The sequence below is a fragment of the Sturnus vulgaris genome, chromosome 2, assembly GCF_052056855.1.
Source record: "Sturnus vulgaris isolate bStuVul1 chromosome 2, bStuVul1.hap1, whole genome shotgun sequence".
Classification (NCBI taxonomy): Eukaryota; Metazoa; Chordata; class Aves; order Passeriformes; family Sturnidae; genus Sturnus; species Sturnus vulgaris.
In genome coordinates, this window is record NC_142244.1 from 89522021 (window position 1) to 89548900 (window position 26880).

The window sequence follows — 26880 nt, forward strand, 5'->3', positions numbered from 1 at the left end:
AAATGCTACAACGTACTTACAAGTTGATTTCCTGAGAGCCCCTCTTTATAGCATATTACTAAGCTTATACTTTTCTTTACAACTGTAAATTTATTTTCTTTCCACTCAGTTAGTACCCCTGATTCAAACAGTATTTTGAGAAGTGACAATGACAAAAATTGGTAGATGCTGAAAAATATCTCCCCCCAGGTTTTTGTTACATCTCCCCTGAATTTCTCTTCTTGCATCTAACTTTTCAGCCCAAAAGCAGGAGTAGGGTAAAATAATAAAGCATGGAAAGGGGCAGAGATACAACCTATTACAGCCATATTCTACATTAGCTAAAGTACATATCCCTACCCCTCTTGAGCCAAAAGCCTACAATGTTAAAAAAACCAAGTTACCTACATTGTGTAAAGAAGATGGTAGCTCTTGTATTCCAGGGAACTCTGGCTATTAAAAAAAAAGCCTGCAAAGATGTTTATGGTTGCTCACCACTGTGTTACCTCAAGTAAATTCTTCAATAACATCACAAAACCATGGTGTCAGTGATTTTCTTTACTGTGTGTACATATGAAATTGCAGAGGAAGTCCATTTTATTGTTTTAAACTCCATTATGAAACTTTGCAAAAGTGTTACCTGAGATATAGGCCCACAACCCATGTAAAAATGTCCCTCAGAAACAATAAAATGGTTACTGGTCTCTCTTTTTTGGGAAATGATACCATGCATTCCTTATGTTTTAGTCAGGAAGCAACACCTGGGTGATTCCTTTCATACTCCTGGCAGAGGGAGAGGAAGGAAGAGCAGGAAAGGACATGATTCAAGAAGAGATAACCGCTCTGCTCACATCCCATTCAGAAAAGAAGTATTTTAAATCAGAGCCTTAACCTTGATGCCCCAAGCAAATTCCAGTTTGGGCTATTCCACCCTGCCCACCTAAAATTCCTCAAGGCAGCTTCCCTCCCCCTTTCTCAAAGCAGCAAATAAAACACAGAGTTGTGTGTTGTGTTACCAGCAGAGAAGTAGCCATCAATCTTTCCCTGAGAGCAAAATGCATTTCTGTAGTGGGAGAGGAATGCAGAGATGTATTTCAGGGATGCAAGGGGGAGAGCTGACAATAGCAATACCACAACTGTGTATTTTTTAAGTCCTGCAATTGCTTGCTAAACTGGCTTGGCAATCACACTAGTGGGAATTCCAATTAATGTTTCAGATATGATCAAAAGAAGTAATTGCAGAGAACTGAAGGCACTAGGAAAGCCTACACATTACCAAAACTTTAAGCAAAATAATGCTGCTCTTCAAGGAAGATGGAAAATATCCCTTGTTGCAATCTTCCCTTCTGTGGGAATAGTATTTTTGAAACTTTGTGTTGTTTAAGGGAAGAATATAAGTCGAAAAATATGTCTTGCACACAAGTTAAAATGAATCTTTTGGATACACCATAACACATTTTATGAAGGCTCTTCTGCATTTTGTTTGATTTCAAATCAAACAAAGCTTTGAAATCTTACCCAGCTAACACAGCAAACCACGAAGCCCACTATTGAACCTCTGTTCATACAGCAGTTTAGCTTTTTACCTCTTGGTAATCTGAGTAGGATCCTGCAGGCCTGGATCCAGTTCAAAGACTTCATTATCCAGCAGCCTTCGGAGTGTCACATCTGCCAGTTGCTCCATGATTCTGAAAGCCTCAGCGATATTGAGGAACGTGGAGAAGTCGCGCTCTTTATTTGCGGTAGTGACACGGACTGTGTCGGTCATGAAGACATTGGAGGTTCTTTCCAGTTTCTGGACCTCAACCCAAGGAATGATAAGTTTCACTGCAATCCAAGAGAAGAGAAAAAGTGGGTTGGAAACTTTACTTACATCTTTCAGATTTGGGAAACAATCAAATTCAGGACGAAATGCAAACCAAAGAGGACAGACATTAATTTTTATGGGCTACACCAAGCACATGATGAAATGTCTGTTATGACTCTGCATTCAATCTCACCCACTCCAAAAGACGTGTCTTTTTCAGAATCCCCTCCTCAAAATTTTAACTATCTTCACAAGAAATGCTAGGCTGAGGCGTGGTGCCTTTGCAGAACATCTGCCATACACTGTGCCCCTAACTCCTTCACAAGTCACTTCTGCAGCCTGCTTCTTTACCACCAGAAGAAACAGTTCATCTCCAGAATACAAAGATAAGAAAGAAAAGCTTTGTGATCTCCTAGAAACAAAGCTGTAGGCAGGTGGAAAACCAATTACATGCACAGTTACTTTAGCTTTTAAAATAAAGCCAACTCCCATCCAAAACAAAGCTTTTTTGGAGACTGCTACAAAGTGTAATTACTACTATAAACAAGACATTTAAAAAGCAGCCTAGGCATTGGGATCTTCCCATTTTGGTTACTTTTTACTGAAAAGATGCACAAGCACATCTTACCCGAAATATTAACTATAGTCAGACTTGTTTATAGAAAATAGGAAGTGCATGACACTATTCTCTATTCTTAAAGCTCTTGAATCATATAAATACAAGTGGCAAACAGAATCAGCTTGCTTTAGGTAACTACTGCAGGATGTTACTTGCCTCTCACATAAAACTCTGGGTAGCAATTAGGCTGGAAAGGACTTTAAAATAGATTCAATTTCTTCTTAACAACTGTTGGAAGCTTCCCAGACTTCCCTATGCCAGTAACATCAAGACTACACCCCCTAACATCCCTAGCTGGTCTCCTGATGCCAATAAAGCAATAAAAGGCAGTAATAACAAACATTGTCATATATACACGACACTTGTCCAAGATCACTAATTACATAAGGAGCTACCCTCAGCAAGTTTTCTGTACTACATGAACCACAGCTGTCAAGATTATTTGCAGATTACATTTTTTTCTTACTTAAATAAAGCACAGCTGCATCAACATGCACAGACTGTTGCAAATGGTCATAAAATCAACTGTACCAGCCCAGCCAAGGGAAGAAAGATTAAATAATGCCGTAGCAACAGCATTGCTGTTCAGGCAGGTCAGAACCACACAGGCTCTACAGAGCTGGTTACAGAAAAAGCACAACAGCCTGTACAGGACCCAAGCCACTGACAAAAGGTACAAAGTCTTCAAAGTTTCGGAAAAACACAAATTTAATGTAAAAATGTGAAGAAAACTTGGCATGGCCTTTCAAGCTATCTGATGATCTAAACCTCTGAAATCCTACAAATACTTAGAGGCTTAGATAAAAAGGGAATTGTCCTGGAAAAAAAATTTCCATTAAGTTTATAGTCACATAAAGTGCAAATTAATTTTATAAGAAGTTGAAAGCAGGTTCTAATATTGCATTCCAGGCCACTTCAACACAAAATGAAACAAGAAGAAGGGAAAAGACTTGCCAGAACAGAAGACTTAACACTTTGCCTATAAAGAGATTTCAGTCTACAATTTGGGGGGATTCTTATAGAGGTGAAACACAATTGAGAACTAATTTTATTGCAATTCATATATTGTTTTTTTTCTCTGTGTAGTATTGAAGAACGCAATAAATGTGATTTCTTAGCAATATTTACAAGACCAGATTTAACCAGATTTAATTTGTGATTGCTACCTGAAAAAAACAAAGGCAATGAATCACTTGTTCTGCATGTAATCAGCATCACCTTCTCAAATAACAACAATCAGAACTGTATTAAAACTGGATTATTCCCTGTAACACAAATATTTCATCAACATGACAAAACGCTAGCCTAGAAACAGAAGTAATCTGCTTTATCACAATCAAGGAAGTAGGAGTCATTTCGGCATATATGCTGCTTCCCACTGAGCTAGGGAAGTTTGTTTAACCAAAAGAAAATTCAGAGGGTTTTCCCACATTTCCATGCAAATGTATGGGAACACAAAGATAATACAACTGACTACATTGATGAATGAACAGTGTATTTTCCACGGTCAAAATAAAAAGTTGCAAACATGTAATTGCTTGCTGGGTTTGGGTTTTTTGATTTTTATAATGAATAATATTAAAGATATGAGAAGAAATCTCTTCTTAAACAATTCAGTATGATATTGTATTTCCATTATCATTTAACAACCTGTGTTATTGCATAAACAAAATGTTTGGAACCATATAAAGGGTTTTTCACTCTCCCTCCTCCTTCCACTGTTATCTATCATTAATAAGCATCATTTTTGCTTTGTGTCCTTTGGCAGACTGGCTATCTCAGATTTAATGAGACAAAACATGCAATGATAATAAGAAGTAATGATTGACAAAGGGTATTATTTAATACTAACCAGAGAACAAGGAGATTAAACAAGAACTCACATATCTAGTATATATATCAAGAAATTCCATTCTACTCTTCCTAGCAAAACTCAACTTTTGTTTTTAGAGTGAATAACTTACCTGCATTTCAAATATAACTCTTCTACATTTTGCTGGTATAACAAAATAATTGGCTTGAAATAATGTAAGGGAAGAAAGGACTTCCAGCTCTAAGACTATCTTTGTATGTTTTCAGTCTTAGAAACTGCAAGTTACTATTTTTCTTAAGATGTGCTTCATTTTTAAACTTACAGCTATATCACAGTATTAAATTCAGATGGAATATGGCTAAGTTTTCCTAATTGTTATACCTGACAAATATTGCTATACCTATAGTAGTATAGGTTTCTATTGCTAACCTTGTTTAAGTTCCAGCAGGATAAATAGGCTTTAAAAGACTAGGGGTTCATACACAATTTTACTAAACAGAGAAATGCTATGGAGTTTAAATGGCTACATTCATTTTTACCATCTTACATCCATGACTTTAATTTTTATCTTCTAATATCTATTCTGACAGGCTTTTCATTCACACAATTCTTTCTCTGCAGAAGAACACCACAACCAAATCCTTATAACTTGCTGAACCATCTGAAAGCCCAAAAAGCCCCAGGACACACTTCTTGTGACCTTACTGCAGTGCTATTCAGAAACCCAAACAAGTCTGTAAATCGCTGTTGTTTTTCCTTAAAAGCTCTGAATTTTCACCTGGTTCTTCAGGGCACATTCCTTTAAAGTTTCCTGGGCTATCTTCAGGCAGGCAGCATGACTCAGCCGTCCCTGGCCCCACCAGCCCTTCCCCTACAACCCTGCAGCGATGTGGTGACTCTGCTTCCCTGCCGGTGGGAGGGATGCATCCTTACTCACTGTTTTCAGCACTAAAACTCCTTATTTTAGAACTTGTAGGAAGTCTGCTACATTTTAAGGTTGCTTCACCATGTCAAAAAGAAAAACCAGACAGCAACTATGTCTGCACGCTCTTGCAGTGTCATTTTTATTACTGGATTCATATAAAAATACAAAGGCTGAAGTTAAAATTAAATTAAACAGGATTTTTCACCTGAACAACTAAAAACTCAGAAACTAAACTTCAGAAGTGAACTAGGCTTTACATAAGAATCCTGGCTATTCTTGCTTTTAAATGCAGTTACATTTATATCTCTCCCCAGCATAAGATTTCTTATGCATTTACACTTACATTCTTTGCCCAAGAAGAAGGAATAAAAACAGAGATGATTGATGCTCAAATAAAGCCAGCCTTGCCGAGGAACTTTTCCTTTCCAACAGCAACAGGAATAATAGGTGATCAATTTCTCTGCTTCAGGAAAATTAAATCTGGATTCAAATTTAACCAGGGCTTCTCGGAACTTCTCAGGGTCTTCCTCCTGCTCAGCGAGCTTGCTGCTTGTTTCCTCTGCAATCAGTGCCTGAGTCCAGAACAAGACCATGTATCAGGATTAAGCCATGGCACTCACACTCAGGCAAGTTGCTACAAGCTACCCATTCAAATTTTAATAACGTAACACTTTCTTACAAAGAAATTCCAGCCAACTTGTAATTTTCACAAACAGAAAAATTTCTCTGCTGCTTGCATCTCTCACACATTTTGAATGTTCCCAAAGCAAGACTTTTGGGGCCTTCTCCTTACATATCGTTTTGTCAATGAGTCTGGCAGAACCATATCTCTGTACTTTCACTATGGCTTATGACTGCTCTTACTTTGTATATACAGAGCAGAAGTAGAGTACCAGTTGTGTATACTGACCAATACTATTTAGCTATGAAGAAGTAAAGCAGTCAGATGTGTCAGTAACTTGAGATATGCTTGGAGCCATTACAAACACGGTTTCAAGGACATCTACATAAAATAATTAGGATTTCAGATTTTTAATAGTGGTATTACAACACAGGAGTTAAGTGTGCATTGTACAGGGCAGACAAATAAGCCATATGTTACAGCACCCGTTATAGTTTGCAATTACCAAGCAGTCCTAATACACTAAAAGTCTACAGCAGGTACAAGGGTCCAAAACCTGGATTTAACATTAACTAATGAAACCTGAAGAATTTTAAATATGTGTTGTGTTAGGTAACAGGCTGTCACTGCGTTTTATCAAGAGAGATTAATTGTATTTGGTATTCCGGTGTACTTAAGACAATATGCCTTTTTTCAAAGAAAGCTGGATAAAAACTAGGATTTGTATGATGTTTTGGTTTTTTCCTCTTCTTTCCCAGATTCAGAGCCCACAGGGTTCACAGCAGCAAGGTTAAAATCCACAAAAGACATTATGTTCCTACAAAATTTCCAAACTGGAAAAGCGGGTATGGAGGAAAGAGCACCCCACTAATACTCTTAGCAACAAAAAGCTTGTAGCAGGACCTGAGGTACATCAGCCACCAGTGAACCCACTCCCCACAGAGCCACCACCAAGCTCCTCCTAGAGTATTTATTTCATTAAAAGCAGAGCTCAGGACACCAGGCTTTCTAAGTTATTCCCCACATGCCATTGTTAGTTTTAATCTGATTTACGGTCATAAAATTTCTTTACTCTTAAAATTCTTTAACCTTCCAAAAGAATGTTCATTTCTCCAACCCTGTGGCGAGCCAGCAGTTGCAAGAGCCACACAGAAAACAAGTAATATTTATATGGTCAAACCCAATGATGAGTGACAACAACTTCGTAACATTCTTCTAACAAACCATATGTATTTGGGTAGGGGAGGGTGAAAGTGAGACAGTTCCCTTACCTTTACTTTCCCTTTGACAAAACTTACAATATCTTCTTTATTGTCAAACACAGACAAAGTATGGAGCAAGTTTTGTTCCAGCCATTCCCAGTGCTGGTTTATTTCCTCTGCAGTGGCACCTAGAAAAGCAAAAATAGTATATTGAAACTAATCCTGTAACATAAAATTGAAAAGAAGGGGCAAAAAAGGTAAAAAAATGCACTATTTCGTAAATTCATTATGAGAAATTGAACTTTCAACCTCAGAATTCTTAGTAGCAAAAGGTCAAAAAGGTCTCGCTCATAACAGCCTAGTTAGAGAAAAACAAAATCCTCATTGTTTTAGAGAATTAGTTTTAGTGCTTTTAGTTTTATCTCCTCAAATGCTCTCAGCCAGCAAATGCTGCATTAAAAGTCAAAGCAGAAAAACCAGCAAAACTTCATCCTGAACTGCTAGACTGTAGCTTATTCTGACATGACGTTCTCTAAGTGGCCACTGGAAATTTTGGATTAATGCTCTGTTTCCAAAGTCCCTGATCTTCCTCTCTCCCTCCCTCAATACACACATGCACACACACCCCACACACAAACACGTGCACACCCTTTGAGAGGAATACAAAGCCCTCTATAGTGAATGAAATCCCTAAAAAAGAGTTTGGTTCAGCAACACCTAAAGGTTCTACAAGAGCACATTTCTACAGTTTGGGAAGAAATAAAGCAAACAGAAATCTTTGACTAATACAGCTTTTCAAATCTTTAAAGCTTCTTTCTTTAAAGATTTTAGGGGTTTGCTGGTTCTTTAAATGTAATGTGTTCACACTAACTCCAGAAATAATATTTCACTCATTACCGATTTCCTTTGGCTTTCTGCTTGAAACTGAATTGTCTCTGCATGACATGAGGAGAGAAAAGTCATAGCAAGATGGGCACCATACAGGGCCATCAAAGGAAAATCTGGCCCCTCCAGATCTTACTGGTCAGTAATCAGACATTACATGTAAAAAAGTAAAGGCAGTAATAGTTACTTCTCCTAGTGCCTTGCTTGTGACAGAAAGAAACAGCTGTATGAAAGAGACATACAAATCACACATGAATTTAATAATAAAATCAGTCTCAAACAGAAGACCCATTATCTCAAGATTTGTTTTGTGTGTACATTAGTGACGCATCATGCTGCCTCACAACAACAAGAAATGATAAATTTAGGTAAGGATTTTCCATTTCCCTTTGCTCTGTTTTCCATGCAGAATGCCAACTGGCAGGGAAACATTCCAAGCTTTAACTTCCCTGACAGGAAGGTCTTGTAATGGAACTTCTTCAATAACATTAATCAAGGTTAAATTTAAATTTTAAAAAATAATAAAATTAGAGACACTCAAAAGCCCTTTAGGTCAAGGAAACAATATAAATGTTTAATACCAGAAATACAGTAATTTTATACTGAAATGGCTGCCCAAAGCAAATATTGAGTTGAATTTTTATTTCTGAGTAACCTAAAAGATACCAAGTGTATGGGCAAGATGTCAGGCTGCCTCTTGTGAAATAAGCTGTGAGCAAGATCCCTTTCATAGCAGCATTCACACTACTGGGACTGCTTGGACCCCAGGCAGCTACTGTATCCCACAGGGGCTCCTGCAATATCTCCTGCCTGCATCCAGGGTTTCTGTTAAAATACCAAAAGATCATTTCTGCCCTTTCATTTGGTCAGGCCAACTCAACTTTTAGAGTCCTTTCTTTATTTCTAATTTCTATTTCATAGTTTAAAGCTGTCCTGTGATTTGATCCAAGCATTACCAATCTCTTATTTCCATTCCTTATTCTTCTTCCTGTGCTGATGTTCTGTGCAGCATTTTATTCCACCTTCTACCCACCTTCTTCACCTGCTCATGCCAAATGTTTTGTCTAACCACTGCCTCATTCCTCAGAATCTTTTCTTTAAACCCATTTCTCACCAAATTCGTTACTCTCCCTCTTCTAAAACCAACTTTGCTTGACTGCGATTTGAGTTTCTGTTCTGGCCATGAACCTTCTGCAAGGAAAATTTCAAGTGGCTCGACATAAGGGGTGAGGTTAGCCTTTTTTTTTTACCTGTACTGGTATAACATGATTAAAACAACTCTGCCAGAACAGCAGTGCAGGGATCAGACTTCCTAGCACCCCTCTGAGATTTGCAAATGTCTGTAACACAGATCTGACCCTTATGCATATATTATCATTTAAGCCTACAGCTCCTGGAACAGAGGACTGCCAGCACACAATGCAAAATGTCATTTTAATTAACTGCCTGATGACATGATGGCTATCCACAATGAAGTTACACTGGGAGACTGGAAGGAGATCCTGGGACTGCTTCTTGTCCTCGCTATACAGCAGCAGGAACTTTAATTTGACTCACTGCTCCTTCCAAAGCCAGTAAGAGGCTCCTAACACCATGTCTGCATGCATGAAATGCCTTGCTCAGACAGGGCAGAGATGGGTGAGCAGCAATGGCCACTTCTGTGTTGCCAATGTCTTTCTCCAGGTTCCCAATAAGGGGTAGGAGTGATGCTCCTCTGACTCCTATAGCCAGCTCTCCCCTGGACACTCCTGTCAGGGTTTCACAGCAGCAATATTATTCACAAACAGCTTCTGCTGTCATGGTTCTTTAGTTCTGTGCAGCCATGACAATTGTGTATGTTCTACCCATGCAGCACACAAAACAGACCCCTCTGCTTTCCACTCTATGATTATAAATCTCATTTTCTCAGGGATGAGCAACCATTCAGAAGAGCTAAAAAGAATTTTAGAAAACGTTCATCATGTATGTTTGTCTCAGCAAAATCCTTAGCCATTCCAACCCAGTAAATTTTCATTTGTAGTTCCTTCAAAAAATAAAAAACCACACCAAATTCTGTGTGCAGTAAGAGTGTGGGTGGGGCAAGGATCAGCCCCAGAAAGTAGTATTGCATATGTTCAAATAATCAAGAAGCCATGAACTTTTCCAGTGAAAGCTACCTTGTTTCATCACAGGTCTGTAACAGCATGAAGCTCTTAGATTTCTCCATGAGATGGCATTACTTAAATATAAAAAGGAGGGGAGGAGGGATAGAAAGCACTGAGCAATTGCAAAACAAAGAAAACCTAGCCAAAACAAAAAGAACCCAAATAGATTTTATGTAAGCTTCTTCACACACACATCTGGCCCAGGGAAAATTTCCCAGTATTAATGGGGAACATGCAGAGGGATCTCTGCTGAACCAAGGAAAAATTGCTGGATGAGCATGTACAGAGGAAAGGGTTAGGATGAGTATATAAATTAACTCTTCCATTTGAAGGACTACCATGTCAAACACTATCAATGGCATGCCAACATTTACACTACCTAACTATTCCATGGCTTGATCTGTATAAGACTAGAATAGGATAGCATATTTTCAGTTGGAAGGGATCTACAACAATCACAGAATGGGAAAGGTTGGAAGGGACCGCAATGGGTCATCAGGTTCAGCCTCCCTGGTCAAGCAAGGTTGTCCCAGAACACATTGCACAGAACTGTGTCCAGATGGCTCTTCAAAGTCCTCAGTAAAGGAGGCTCTACAACCTCTCTGGGCAATCTGTTCATTTAGTAACAGGCCCATATTATTCTTTGTTCTCCTTTTCTTATTGATGTATTTCAGGAAGCTCTCCTGGTTTTCCTTGAAATCCTGGGAATTATCTAGTCCAACTGCCTGAATACTTCAGGACTGACCAAAAGCTGAAGTTATTAAGAGCATTGTCCAAATGCCTCTTAAACACTGGCAGGATTGGACATCAACCACGTCTCAGAAGGAATCCTGTTCCAGGATTTGGCCACCCTCTCATTAACGAGATACTTCCTAATGCTTCCTGGTCACAGCTTTGAACCATTCCCAAAGAAAAACTGCTATAAATTTCAATGCTAGGATTTTTTAGATGGGAGCAGAAGGGATAAGAACAGCCCTGCACACTGGTCAAGCAACAGTGGGATGAATGGAACTTCAGATGGCTTTTACTGAGTCATTGCAAGGTCACTGCAATTCATGTCAATATCATGTTCAGAAGATGAGCTTGACTTTCAGAAGTTGCAGAAACATTGCAAAAGGGATTAGTGCATACCAGATTGGGAATCTGACATTCCCTCCCTCCCCAACAACTTTCCCTCCTATATCTTCCAAATGTTCCAGTTATATTTTATCATAGCAAAGTGTGTGAAGACATTTCATAGTAAGCAAGTGAAATACTAGGCTGGTGAAAGCCTAGACTAAGTAGCTTCTTGCTGTAAGGGACTACTACTACTGTAGGAAAAGATATGCACAGGAATAGAACCACACTACTTTGCAACAGAGAAAATTAACACAGCAAACCACCCTCAGCTAAACAAGTTTTCCATTGAAACTTAATGTTCCTAGGTAACACTTTTTCAGTGATTTTAACTAGAGGTTAATTTGGTTGTTAAACAAGCTTTCCACACGCACACAACTAGCTGGGGTTACCTTGAGCTTCCTGGACATGCAGACACTGACCATGCTCAGAATCGGTTTGGGGTTTTCCGTCTGTGACTCACCAATAGCTATGGCCCAGTAAACTTCTGATCCATTCAATAACTCACCACATGCAATGGCAGAGTAAACCTGTGAGCCTGGAACTTGGAGTAAAATTCGAAATGGAGCAACGCGTGCATTAGAGTCTAACACGGCATCCAGGGCACCAACCAAGCGACCTGCAAAGAAAAAAGGGGGAAAAGAGGATTAATGTCAGTTTTCACTTCTGTAGCCTGCAAGTTGTTTCACATTTAAAGCTGTAAAATTAAAATACAGAATGTAATGGTAACGTTTCTTCCCATTTTATGCTGTGATTTACAGGTGCTCAGAATGCAAAAGGCAAACCAGATTAGAAGATCAAAAGCATATAGAATTCTCTGCATTTCTGGTTTTGCCTCATATATATGTATATAACCACAGAACTGAAGTGGAAAGACCTGAGGGCATCTTAAGAAGTTACTGTTCCAGCCCTGCTCTGAAGTTGGATAAATACACCTATGTAAGTGGTGTTTGGTAAATACACCTGTAAGTGGTGTTTGTCTAACCTGTTCTTCAAAACCTGCCACAATCAAGATGCAACAACTTCCCAGGTAGCCTCTTCCACTACTTTCAATTAGATATTCTTAAAAAATATATTAAAAAAAAAAAGTAAAAACCCAAACAAAAAACCAAACCAACCAAACAACAAAAACCAAACAATAAACCAAACAAAACACAAAATAAAATCAAACCAAAACCCAAATAAACATCCCTACCCCAAACAAACAAGTAAATTACCACAATCTTAAACTTTCTTGCTAGAAATTAATCTTGCTCCCTGGAACATGCAAAGTAATTGGCCACAAGGACTTCTGATATTAATGTTGAATATGTTGAAAAAGTAACATCATGGTTTCCCACCTTTAATGATTTCTCTTTTTCTAAAGAAAACCCAAATCACCTCATCTCTTCCTTATGGGTCACGTTTTTCAAACAGCTCACTGTTCTTGAACTTACACTGGAATCTCTCAGCTTTTCTTTCAGCATGACACTCTGAACTGGGCCTGGTGCTCACTGCTACTGAAGTCTCATCCACAACAGAACAGAGGATCACCTCCTGTGTCTCACATACGTACCGCTCTATCCAAAAAAGCTTGCAGCAGTAGCCCACTATCAAACAGCACTTGATTTCAATACACACAAATTCATTTTGAAGAGCTGCAGCAATTGCTGACCCCCAAAAAGGACTTTCCAGTCTGGAGGACACCTGGAGTTCCTGAAGTTTCTTGCTACCCATTCCCCTGAGTGGGCAAAACTAAGCTATCAATGAAAATGTTATCTGTTTGCCATGATTTGCATATGCAAGCTGGCATATTGAAGTAACTTAGAATTAGTTTATGGTGCTCACAAATAGCAATTCAGGGCATCTTTATACTCAATTTTCCTGTGCATCCTGCAGAGACACAATCTCCTAAAGAGAGAGATGATAGAGAACAAAGAACTGCTTTACCATGTTTGTTTTATCCCTAAAGTATCTAGGAAGTTTTCTGCAATACTTCTTTTTCACTTTGCATATGTAACTTTTTCAACTTGCTGTGTTTTTGTTTCTTCACCATTAACCCAACACAAAAGGAACTAATCTCCATCTCTGAAAGGTCTGCCACCCCTTGGCACCACATGCTGTTTTAAATATGGTATTCTCCAGTCCATCACCCAAGTGATTAATGGAAATAATGGAGACCTACAAAGTCCTAATTGCCTTCTCACTTGGATAACAAACAACAGCTAATTAATTTGAGTATAACACAACCAAATGGCATTTCAACCACTTTCCAGTCTAGAAGCCATAAGAAGCTCACATGGAACAGCATCAATAACCTGAGAGTAAAGAAACCTACATTAAATACTTCCTCCTTGCATACACACAAAACATGGATGATGCTTTCTAAGCCAAGCAGAAGCAGGACACAAGATATCTTAAAACTGTACAGTGAAACATTCTTCAACAGCTTCTTCAACTTTGCTTCTCACTTATATATGTGACCAGATATTACACCCATCTATTTAAAATGGAGATTTGAATTTGCTGACTGATGACATATATAATATCTGAAATTGCAACATGCTCTCCTAACTACAAGAAAAAAGCATAAAAACTCATCCTAGTATAAAAGGTAGCAAATCAGCTGTGCTCACAGAAAACAGTGTGCAGAATACTCCAGTGTGTAGTCTGCAAAAGAGTTGAATTAAAGCCAGTAAGAGAGCATCAAATGACACAGAGAACAAAAATAGGGTGTAACTTTCAAATTTCAGAAGAATTAAGACACCACAGAAAAGAAAAAGAAGAAGAAATTCCTGTGTTGTGCATGTTTTCCCCTGATGATAGGCCTAGGAGAAAGTATTTTTCATTTCACTAAAGTAATAGAAAAATGTCAACTAACAGCAAGTGCTACCAAAATCCCTAGAGAATTCTTAATGAACATCTGATTTGTGAAATACCTTTTTTTCCTTTCAGAAACCATGAAAAAAACACATGAAAGCACAGAAGCAGCTGCAAACTCTTGCTTTACTAATTCTTAGCCTGTGCAAAATTAATTCCTTTTTCTCTTCCTGAATAACAGACCAGAAGACCCAATTCCTCTTCTCACTTTTTACTTCTGCTTACAATTTCCATTTTGCTTACAAACTATTAAAAAGAAACCCATTCCTCCTTCAACTGTACAAAAAAATAATCACCTCTCTTTTCTAAACTACCCATAGCTAAAATATTCACTCAAGATGACAAAGAGGAGCCAGAACCAAGATGCAAAGAGAAGAAAAAGAGCGTGGCCATCAGGATACCTGCCAGAATAAAGTCCAGGTGCCCTGGCCCCTCTACAAGGGCTTTGCAAGGGAACAGAACCTCTCACATAAATCACTCTGAGTCATCACTCTGGCTGACAAGGAGTCCTGCCCTGTCCCACCTCTGCCAGGAGGGGCTGCAGTGGGGTTGCTACAGAGGGGACATAAGGGCAGCAAAGGAAAATAAGAGCAAGTACTGCTAAAGTTGAGCAACTACAAAGAGTGGGTCCCATCTCGATGTTTGGGGCTTCTTTATTTTTTGGATGAAAGACTGAGAGAGCTAGAGAACAGGGAAAAGAGATTACTAAGAGTGCATTTGCAGAAGCATGAAAAAGATTCAGCATTAATATATACACTCTGGCCAATATGGTAATTTAGTTGAAACTGTGGTAGCAAGAAAATTACAAAAATTAGAGGCAAAATTTTTCCAGTGCAAGCTGCCTCATAATTCATTTGGGGTAATTTTTGCATCATAACATTGAAAAACAATCAACCTAAAGATCCCTGAGTGAAGAAACAAATAACAGTACACTGATGCTGAAACCTGCTTTGAAAAATACCCAGCTTGTGAGCAAACACCTTTCTCATAACATGTCCAAAGAGCTGCTTCCACGGAGGGGTTTCTTGTAAAACGGAATCTGTTTAAAAAACAGAAGGATGTATGGCTGGCAAGATAAATTACATTAAGAGCCTCTGGCTCACATATTGATACATCAGCTTCAGTCAGGGTGATGCAGACCTCTTCCACATCACAGACAACAGTGAAACCATTTATACTTCAGGACAGCAAAAAATGAAAAGGAAACAGAAGCAGAAAAGGAAAAGAGAACTGCTACCCTGGTTTTCTTCCCAAAACTTTTTTTTTTCTTTTAATTTTTACCCTATACGAGACAAGATTTTTGGGAGGAACTTAAAAATTCAGAGTAACTCTTCCCCTTTAATGAGCCACTTCACCAACTTTGTCCGTTTTTTGACCTCCCAAGACACAGAAGTACGTCAGGAAAAACAATTAACCATACAGTAACTGTATTATGGAAAGCTGCAGACATGGGTTTACAGAGCCTTCCCCAAAAGACCACAGAACATTGCAGGTTCCTCAAAAGGTGCAAGTTTCTTCATGCAGAAAGAATATTTTTAGGCTAAAATTCACATGCAAATGTCTGGTGTAATATGCATTCTTTTGACACATGGAGAGGAAGACAGAAGTAGAAAGACCCTTTTCTATTGAAATTATATACCTCTCCTCAATAAATCTAAACATTTTAGCTGGAAGCTGGATTTCAGATAGAGATAACATCTATCTGTATTTTTCAGAAGTAAATTTATAAAACGTATCTGGAAAACTCACTAGAAATCCTATGCTTTACTTGGTAGTTTTTATTTCACTGAAACATCTACTTTCATGCATATTTGGTTGCTTGAATAAAGAAAACTGGGTATCTTCAAGTAAAACAAGCCTGTTGTACTTCCAATTGTACATCTATTTGTATCAAATGTACATGCATAGTATGGATATAATACAAAAAATAAACTGAAGTATAAAAATTAGCAAGAAACAATCTCAAATTCTACAACAGGTAGGTACTGTCTCTCCTTTACAGAGGTCAACCTGTAACCAAATAGAACACAAACAGGACATCATGCACTATGAATTTGCTGAGCACTTATTCACACACATACAAACAAAAATATTAACTAAGGATATTTCTATAAGGATGAGGTTCTCAAATTAACTATCAGAAGTGCCCTACTCTTCATCTTTGAAGATATGATTTCTTCCTCCACGCAAAGGTAAAAGATCCCATTACAATTTATCTTGTGTCACGTTCATAACTAAACAAAAGGAACATGTTTACAGTAAGTTAACTTTACACCAACTTCTACTAAACGTTCCATATCTTTCAAACCAAAGAATGCAGGCTCCTTTCCCGAGTCACTGTTAATCATCCACAGGGGATTTCTAAAATTATTTAAACTTCCAAGATGTGGGGCAGAGGGTGGGTAAAGCTGAATTCAAACTGAAAAATTGTTATTCCCACCTTTTATAATAATATTCATGAGGCAGTCCAAGACACCCTCTATATACAGCAAGATGATTTCTACCTACCTTCATCATTTATTAAAAGCCTTAAAGGGAACTTTTTGAGAACTACTCAAAAATGGGGTGGCTGCTTCATCAGCTAAATCATGTTGCAAGGTAGAGGGACTTGGATTGATCACTTAGGAGTCTGGGACTAACAAGTTAATGAAATACTCCCAAAAAAATAAAACAAAAAGGGAAAAGGCCAAAGCTGCCACTGCTTTTTTCTTTTTTTGGGGGGGTGGTGAGGGGTGGGAGGAAGGCACAGGGGTAAGAGGGAGGAGGAGAAGGAAAGAAAAAAGAGGAGATTTAAATCTAAGTGACAAGGAAGCCTGAAGTTTCACAACACTCAGCATTGTTACCTTTTCAGTTCTACCTGGTTTTAAGTAAGACTTTTAGTCACCACAGCCAGGATCTTTTGACTAACATGAACTCATCCCTCCATTAAAAAGTGGGGAATGAAAGCCAGTGTAGTTCAAAGAAGCAATTACATGTGGTACCTGCAATTGGTCAGTAAGAAATTCCGATGGCATTTTTAAAATCTGGGGAACAGTGGGTCAGATGCACAGAGGCACCTGTTACCACACACCCCTGAACTTCTCAATCAAGCACTTACATTCTGTCTACTAAAACTGAAGGGGTGACAGAGTCCAGCCTGCATCTCCAGTATCCTGGGGAACACCTTTAGTCACTGTACAAACTGACTGCTGCAGAAGTTTGAAGCAGAGATAAAACAGTCCTTCAACTTCTCCAAAGTCTACTTTGGAAAAACAAAAGTACTTGAGATTTCCACTGCACCTGAGACCAGCTCAGCTGGACAGATGTGCAACAATGCCTGACTTAAAAGAGTATCTGCCAAATCTAGCCCTTCCAAGAAAACATTCACAGGACCACCACCTTACAAGGACCCAAACCAGACTGCCAAGATGCTCAGCAACTCCAAAGATGAGGCTTCTTTCAGCTGCAGGCACTTTCAAAGTCAAGAAAATGACGGCACCACATGGTCTCTAGGGACTGCAGTGTCTGATCTGCAGGGACATGCAAAGAGCACTTGGTGGCTACTCACTCATATTATGCAAAGCTATGTTTTAGTTACTCATATCCTCCTTTTTTTTCCAATCAGACTAGGTTATTTTTGTAAAACAAAACCACCAAATTGGGGTATTTACAATTACAGTCACAGACCAGCATTGCTCCAGTGCAAAACCATGAAGTGAAAAGCATGCCTTTGAATTCATCCTTGGGAGCTCACTGCTGCTTGCTACATCTGCTCCACCAGAGAAAGTTGGGGGCAAAAAGAAAAATAAGCCCACTTTTCTGAAAAAAGCTGTACTTTTACTGGAAAGGAGAAAGCTCTTCCAGGAAGTGGAAGGAGCTAACAGTACAGTACTGGTTACTTCCCAGTGGCTGCAGTTTTACAAGGAGAGCTAATAGCTGCAAGAATCACTCTAAGCTGTTTAGGCATGGGAATTGGGAGAAAAGAACAAATCAAACAATTCAGATGATCATAAAAAGAAAGGTTTGGGGTTTTTTTTAAAGACAGTGAAATTGAACGAACAACTTCAATAAAGCAGAATTAATCCTGGCTCTTTGAGGCAGAGAAGCACTTCATATCCTGAATCCTAATTACACTTCACATAGCCTCCTCCATCCCACAATGACTTGCAAACAATTAGAATCTCAGAAGAGCCATGATGGGCAGCAATTAGCCATGCTAGAGGAGGCAAGCAAACTGGCTGAAGGAACAGCCCACCACCAGGCAGAACACAGGGAGGGACACGGGGACATACGGATGTACCATTCCCTACTCCCTGCTGTCCCCGTGCACCAGGTGGAACAGAAAGCTGCTTTTCCATCAACCAGGATAAGCTCAGCCTGACAAAAGGGCTCTCTTGGGACAGCATCAAATAGCACAGATTGCTTGCCTGGCAATGCAAGCAATCTCGGAAACTCTCCCTAGGACCAATGTCCTTGCTGAGAGAGGGATGGGGGAACTATGAAGCTGATTCTCATCAGGCCTCCACCACCCCACCACACAGGAGCCCTAACTTGTGACCACAACTCCAGGGGTAGACCAAAGCAAGACCCAGGGCTGAGATGCAATGAGGATGCACTATGGAGCCTCTATCCTAACCTCTTACAGCCCACCTAGAGAGTGCCAGGCCCTGGGCATTACAGGCTAAGGTGGAAGCTTTTGAGCTGCACCAAGGTAGGATACAGCCCAGGGCAGTGGCCATGAAGCATAAATGTTTGGGGACATCTCTAGATCTGTCATATCATCTTGATTTGATTTCTCTAAAAGTTCAAAACTCAGATGTTTAGCAGGTTGTTGATTTCACTCAGGCCACCCTAAAATCCATATTTTTGATGGATAATAACACCATCAATTATGCAAAGCTGCTGATAACAACAGCTAAATACAACCACACTGCTGAATTTTGCAAAATTCTGTAAACAGGTTTTGATACAACACAGTACCTCTTCGGATTTATTATAATTCTACCACCCACCAGAAAAAAAAGAGTTGCAAAACTTATTTGGGTAAGTACATAAGAAAAAGGACGAAGGAGGGCTCCTCCAACGGCTGTAGGAAGGCTCTGTTTCCTTTGAAACGATAAGGGCTCACCACATTGAAAGATAAGCACAGACAACATTAGATTTCAGCATAAAGACCTAATGCTCCAAGTATTTATTCACCCAGGAAAATACCCAACATCCAAGCCCTTATATTACTTCTAGCACAGACCTTGCCAGATCAAACACTGCCACTGGGTAAATTGGTTTCTGTTAAATTGGGACTTTTTTCAATCTGCTATGTGGAAACAAATTGCAACAAATTACTTAATCATTATCACTGGGTCCCAGTGGTCTGGGGAGAAGGTGGACAGGAAAAATGTGAGTTCAGGCACTTCACTGTGGGGTTTGGTGTCCCACGGTCTCCATGACTCCCATATCCCTTCATGTGAGGCTGAATGCTTGTGTCAGACCACCACATGCAAAGGGAGAGACCACACAGGAGGAAGAAGTGAGATTAATTATGTTCAGTCTCTCCTGGAATGGTGGAATTGGCATCCTCACCCTGGAGCACCGGTTGTTTCTCCCCAGCACAGCTTCCCCACAGGCTGTCTCCCCAGGTGGGCATGCTGCCATGGCAAAGCACTCACAGCTGCTTATCTCAGTCCTCTGCCATCAGTCCAGTTCAAGCCAAGCCTATTTTTATAGCCCTGAAGGCCGCTGAACCAAATGCTTTGGTTCTCATGTTACAAGTAAAAATACCTGAAACTGTTTTCCACCTGAAAATGGACAAGAAGATGGAATATACAAGTTGCTGCTGCAGCCCTGTAAATTATTCAGACATGCACCATTACTCGGGGGAATATTAAGAAGTCTCTCTCTTTTTTGGCACGTGCTATAAATAATGCTGAATAGACCAAACTAGTGCTACATTAACTCTGTCACCACTGACATGCTCAATTATTTTATAGGGAAGACATTTTTTTCTATGAGGAAATAGGTTGCCCAGAGAAACTGTGGATACCCTCTGCTGGAAATGTTGAAGGCCAGGCTGGATGGGGCTCTGAGCAATCTGCTCTAGTGGGAGCAGTCCCAGCTCATGGCAAGGGGCTTGGAGCTACATGGTCGTTAAGGTCCTTCCAGCCCAAATTATTCTAGGATTTTCCTGCCTTTTTCTGTGCCATTTGGCCTCTACAGCATGAAAATGCAAAAACACTGTAGGTGTTTATCGGATTAGTCTTGCACAAGGTGGTGGTCAGTCCCTATGCAGACACAACCCAGCCCCTCCTTTTCAAGCAAGGTACTTCCTCACCTTTAATATTAGCACTTAACATACTGCTAACATTTCAACACAAGTGCATTTCACCTTAGCCATCCCAGCAGCACAAGAGTGCTTAGGAGCAGGAAACTCACTCCAAGGCAAGCAGAGGGGGCCAGAGTGGCACACACAGCTCAGGGGGCTCAGAGGTCAAGAACTGGGGTGCCTGGCTTTGCAGGTAGTACCCTGGCACCCTGCCCCTATCCTTCCTTCCAGCTCATGCCTCTTAGTCAAACACTGTAACAGAGAAGCCATCCTCTTGGGAAAGCACTTTAAGTATGCATTCTCCTTAAAAAAAAAAGCTACAGTAAAATAAAGAAGGGAAAAAAGGGGAAGAAAACCTGCCGATCTGAATTCCAGTTGTGGGCAAGGCTAGATAGTGTTTTGACAAGAGTCCAAGCTTTCAATAAAGTATGCATATTTCTCCTTCTCCTGTGCAAGGCTTCAGAGAGCTATTCCTAAAGGAAACAAAACCATGAATACTGACAGTAACCATTACAAATCTCCTTTATTAACACCAGGATTGTGGCGTTTTCCTCTCCTCAAACTGCTTAGTTTAAAATGGAAGTGTCCTGTTAGGTTTGGGGTTTTTTCATTAGCGCTCCGACTGAGCCTAACTTATTTTGGTACCCTGAATATATCTTATGACAAAAAGGAACACTTTTTTGAAAACTGTATTGGGATAGACCTTTTAATATGATTCTAGGAATATGCTACTTATTTTGCCTTTTGCCCCTCCAGAAGGTAAAAAATACTATGGGGATTCTCATTTACATTCCCTAGTAAAAATCCAAGTCTTCATGTATTTTGGACCCTCTTCTGCTACAATGTAATGAACTGGAGCAATCTAGATGAATTCCCCATCTGAGTTGCAGGAATCTTCATCCACTGTGGTCCTCTTGCTGCCTTTCCCAGAAATAGACTTCATTATGAAATTATTTACTTCAGACCTTGGGAGATGCGCACAGCCACTAAACGCTGAGGTATTGGCAATGATTACAGGACTGTCTGTAGAGTATGAAAGAGCAGCAAAAGATCTTTTAATTTCCAGGAAAAAATTCTCGATTAAAATATCAACATCAACAACCATTTCTCTGTATGCCTTAAAAAAAACTAACACGCAAGCAAAAGGAAAATAAAGAAGAAAGGTCTTAGCACACAAACTAGTCAGTTCTCCACTCACAACCAAGAGGTACTTGGTAGATGAGTTCAAAAGCTATTGTCCTGCAAGAATTTTACTTGAAAGAATAAATTAAATCCTAAGATGGAACATGGAAATGTATCTACCATGCCTACTACATTTATTTTTATTAAAGCAATAATAAGGTTTAGATTCACATACAGATGATGCTTTTTTCTGCCAATCTATTATATTTAAAGCTTTGTAAGAGCTGAAAAATAAATTAATTTCCATTTAAAATGTTCATCCTCTGCAAGCTATAAATAACGCAAAACTACATCCAACTTGGAAGGTGCCCTGAGCTGAAAATGGAGACTGGAAGAAGAGTAGGGAAAAATATCATAACTAAATTGAAAACATGGATGAAACAGGAACAAAACAAAATCTTTTATTGATCTACTTCAAGCAAGAAGTCAAAGAAGCACTGTATCTCAACCAGAAAAAAAAAGCTGCTTGAAACAAGAGTTCATTTTAAGGTCTTATTTAACCTTATTTATAAAAGGAAAGATTCACAAGTGTTGCTAAGTGGGTTTTTATATGCTAAGAGGTGCAGTGTGAAGTATTGTATAAACAAAAACTGCAACACTGGCTGCTTGGGAAGAGTAAAAGGCTACTCTCAGTCCAGCACTCATGATGAAATCCTTCCCAACACATCCCAGAACAAGCAGTTTTGCTGTCAAAATGCATAAAACTAATCAAAGAGGAAAGTGCATGAAGGTTTCAACATCCCTTCCTAAATATTAAAGTAGTGATTCACTTAAAGGCTAAACCGTCTGGCAGTATTTACTACAAGACATTCGACAGTATTTTTTCTTACTGTCATATGAAGCTTATCATTAATATGTAACCTCAGAACCAAAGACATCAGCAAGCATGAAATCCAACTAACTTTTATCTTTAATCATGGCTACAATGCAAGACTTTTCTCTAGGGATCACTACAGTGCTCCTCAATTAGGCAAAGAAAACCCAAGAATCAACAGACACTGATGAGCTAACTAATTTCTTTAAATCTATAACTTGAAATTAGTCATTAATTAAAAAATTATAATTCAGATTTTTAAAGTATTTCTAAACATTTTCAATTTCCTTATTAAGTCTCAGATTCAGCAGAGCTGTCAAGTAGACATCCAGGTAAAGTCGCAAGTTAAACATTTACTTAAAAAAGCATATCCCCAAGGAAGACAGAAACCAGAATGAGACTGCTCAAGTAATGAAGAGTTAAATACAACCCCCATCATTGTTTGTACCCTCTGCTTGCAAGCCCAATGTGCATTTGGGAACTGCCCTAGGACACAAATTAAATAACAGTAGGAAATAGAGTCTCTCACTTACAAACATCTGCTCAGCGTCTGACAAAAACACAGTACACAAAGAAACACAGATATGGGAAAAAAAGTGCTTTTGTGCAAGAGACTGACTTTAGTCCATTCTTCAGGAATTAAATCCACATAAAATATACCCTCCAGCTGTGCTAACTTACTCTTACCTAATAGTTAAAATGCCCTGGTAAGAACAAAGAAGTGTCCTAGAAGAAAGAAAGACAGACAAATATGAGGATTGGGCCATAAAACAGATGTCCTCCTACAGGTTCAGTGCAAATACCATATTGTGGCAACAAGCACAAGGGCAACTCGGGCACTGCACCCTTTCACCCTGCTGAAAGCAAATTACGTCCCAGGTGGTCTGCTGCCCCCTCTACACTCATATGAAATCTAATATTCTGAGAGTTTTGTTCTGCTCATCCTACATGGGTCTAACACAGCCTCAGAATATGTAGCCTCGTCCTCCCTGCAGGAGCTATGAGATTCTCTTCTACTGTGGCACCTGCTCTCATGTACACAATCTTCACATCTTTGAAACTTCTCCCTTTTCATGAAATGTGACTGCAATTGGCCAGGGATCAAGGTATTAAAGGGAAAACAGATTTGGATATTGTTCTCACTTAAGCTTTGCTTCCCCAGTAAAACAAACAAAAGCTTCTAACTTTTGGCTTTACCACTTGGCAGACCACACTCTGAAATACGGCAGAGCTTTACTGCCCTTCTGCCAGTTTGGAAAAGACAGGTACTAATTAAGTGTCTCTACAGTCATGTAAAGCAAAAATCAGGAGATCAGTTTTGCACTGAAAGCAAACACCAGCAAAGCCTTATTGTTTCTCAGTACCCATCTCCATTTCCTTCATTGCAAGTAAAAACTGTGAAAAAAAATTACCCTATCTAACCCCAGCTATATCTACTTCTCCTTAACTCTTGCATTTTGGTCTTGGGACTCAAATTTCTAAGCCCTTTTAAATACAAACGTTTCCAAATGGTTTAAGAGACTGTCAGAATCGACAGTTCCCTTGGAAAATGTGCAAAACAGGAATGGCTTTTCGTAGCCAGCCAAAAGAGATTTGAGCAAGCCTGTGCACTGTAGATTCAGCAAAATGATTCACCTGAAACTTAACCAGAGAGAAAAGCAGTTTGTTTGGTTTAAGCTTGCAAATTTCTGTAGTAAAAAGCTCAGGCGCAAAGCATTAACATTTGTGAAACTGAACCTCATGATTGTCCTGGACCTAAATCAAGCAGCTGTAAACGGCTATTTTTAACTCTGAAAATTAATCCACATCGTCTTTACTGTCACAAAAGAGTGGCCTGACTTCCACACAGTCAGGCAGAAGAAAATAGGAGGTTAAGCGTTTTAACTTGCGGGCAAAACTTCCATTTCATTAATGATACATTGATAGTAGCAATCTACCTAGCCACAGTTCAGTTTTGTGCACTTTATGGACAGGTAGGATAAGCTCTGATTTTACAAAAAAAAAAAAAAAAAACAAAAAAAACCCCAACAAAAAAAAAAAAAAAAAAAAAAAAAAAAAAAAAAACCAACAAATAAAGTGACAATACAGAAAGCAGTATTATCAAATGATCAAATGAAAAGGGTCAATATTTCAGGAAAAAAAAGATTTTAATAAAATAAATACTGAACGTGGTAATGCAGTTTCTCAAACTCCACAGAAAATACTTATGGTTCCTTCAAATATATAAGCTACCATTAAAAAGTCTCACTTTATAATATTCAAAACAGCCTCATTTGCTTTTAAGTCAAAACTACACTGTTAAACTAGATTAATTCTGCAAAGCACTGTTTATTTGAATTCAGTTGCTGCTGTCTTTGAACCAAAAGTTTGGCCCAAATTCCCTACGCTAGAACGTCAGCGCAGCCTAACACATCATTCTCGCTGGAGTTATTCACGGATCCACACTGTTGCGAGGGTAGAGCCTGATCCTCCTCCGTGCATATCCTTCACTACACGTATCTGGAGTGCCACATGGATATAACGTGCCGGATCTACAGTCACCATAACCCGTAACATAAGTAATGCAAAAAATAAGATGGAATGCACTTTTCCACAACATTGAATTAACAACCCCCGTCCCGTAATGTCATGTATCGTCTCAAAGTCAGGAGTCCTATATGTACTTACACAGCCCTCGTTACAGAAAGGGGACGCGATCCGCAGGTCGCGGACGGTGCCGGGGGAGCACGGGCAGCACATCCCTGTGTGTGACCCCGGCATCCCTCCACCTCTGACCGCCGGCCCCAGGGACCTCTGCCGAGTCCCGCGGCTGCAGCCCCCGCGGCTCACCCCAGCTGCATCCTGCGGCCACGGGCATCGGCTCCGCACCTCCTGACGGGCTCCGCGCCCGCCCTTAGTCACGCTGAGTAACCCATCGGGAAGGGGGCGCGGAGAAGCGACAATAAAAGTGCCTTCAGCGGTGCTCACGGCTACAGAAACGCGAAGCTGCTCCCCAGGCAACTCGTGGGGAGCCGGAGCGGCCCCAACCGCCCGGCCGGCGGCTGCCTCAGCACCGCCCGCGGCGGGAGACCCCGCTATCGCCAAGCCGGGCCGGGCCACCCGAGCACGGCCCGAACAAAGAGGCCGCTCCCGCTTCCCGCAGCCCGACCCGCTGGCCGGTGCCCGGCGCCCCCCCCCCCAAGTTCCCGTGGGGCAGACGGAGGGGGGATTTGCTGCCCGGCCCGGCCCGGCCCGGCGCCCCGCCGAACCCCCGCGCCACCAGGTACCCGTGAAGCGGCCGCCACCGTCTCCGTGGCCCCGACGCCGCTGCAGGATGAAGTAGCCGCTGCTCTTCTGCGTGACCCACAGCTTGAGGGCGTTCTTCAGCAGCACCTCCTCGGGCTTCAGCCACATCTTCCCCCGGCTCCAAGTGCCGCTCTCTCCCCCCTCCGAGCCCACCCGCCCCGCACGGCACCGCACCCCGGTCGCCGGGTCACATCGCCCCCCGCGGGCTGCGCGGCTCCGGCTCGGGCTCCCTCGGCGCGGGCCCGGCCGCCGGGGAGGGGCGGAGGGAGGAGCCCGGGCACGGGCCGCCCTTCCCGCGGAGCCGGGGGCTTTGTGCGGCGGGGCCGGGCTGCTCTGCACCGTCTGAGGGGACGGCGGGGCGCTCCGGCCGGAGGGAGGAGAAGCGGGGAGAGGCCCAGGTTCTCCCTTTTGGGGGTCCCACGGCGCCCCGAGCCTCACACAGAGTCCACTGAGGTCCCGCGGTCCCCCGGGGTCCTGGAGGATGCCCTGCCGCCGAGACCGCAGCCCCGCTATGGGTTTTACAGCGGTTCGGTCAGGTCCCCACAGCCCCGGCGTGTGCCCCGCAGGTCCCGCCGCGGAGCCGTCAGGAGTCAGCGGGAAGGAAAGGGTGTCCTGGGCTTGGAGAGAGGTTGGGGGGGTGGAGGTGTCTCTGCTTTCCTGTTTCCTTCTAGATCTAAGCCTAAAGCGTGAACACGCAGCTGCTTTGATATTTAAAGGCCGATGCTTAAAACCTTCCATCGCAAGGGAAAAGTCAGAATCTTAGTTTTACAGTTCGAGATTTTTTCTCATTTTAAGAAATAATCTTAACCGCTGCTTAATCTTAACCGCTGCTCGCGGTTGAGCTGTTGGCAGGATCGTTTGTGAACCTGTACAAATGGTTACTGCTGCAGCACGTATCCTCTGATACTGTATTTTACATTTTTATTAACAGATTGCTATTTAATGCGCGTGGTGAGACACTAGAACAGGTTGCCAGAGAAGCTGCGGATGCTTCATCCCTGCAGTGTTCAAGGCTAGGTTGGATGGAGCTCTGATCGTGATCTAATAGGTGTCCCTGCCCGTGGGATGGGAGTTGGAACTAGATCTTTAAGATCCCTCGCAACACAACCCTTTCTATTATTCTATGGTTAAAACGCGACCAGCGTACTTTCTGTCACATTCCTTTTCCAGCTACTTGCAAAAACTAATTACTTTACAACAACTGAATTAGCAGGCTGCTAAAACTCACTCTTCTAGATTAAAGACCTCAGTCACTGTGGGTTAAATCACACCTAAATTTCAGCAAAGATCCCTCTAAATAGAGAATTTCAATTAGGGATAAAGGCCTGAG

The 26880-nt window shown here is 40.9% G+C and overlaps 1 protein-coding gene across 2 annotated transcripts in view; it reads right to left on the reverse strand.

Annotated features, from left to right (window-relative positions):
* The window catches only part of TBC1D8 (TBC1 domain family member 8), a 48771-nt gene extending 23091 nt beyond the window's left edge, over positions 1–25680 (reverse strand). For both annotated transcript variants that reach the window (XM_088160037.1, XM_014893026.2), the window contains exons 1-5: positions 25532–25680; positions 11621–11731; positions 7037–7155; positions 5487–5715; positions 1566–1806 (exon numbers count right to left, since the gene is read on the reverse strand). In XM_088160037.1, coding sequence (XP_088016163.1) covers positions 1566–1806; positions 5487–5715; positions 7037–7155; positions 11621–11731; positions 25532–25658 — 827 coding nt within the window. In that variant the 5' untranslated portion in view covers positions 25659–25680. The remainder of the gene's footprint in view (positions 1–1565; positions 1807–5486; positions 5716–7036; positions 7156–11620; positions 11732–25531) is intronic.
* Between the last annotated feature and the right edge of the window lie 1200 nt (positions 25681–26880).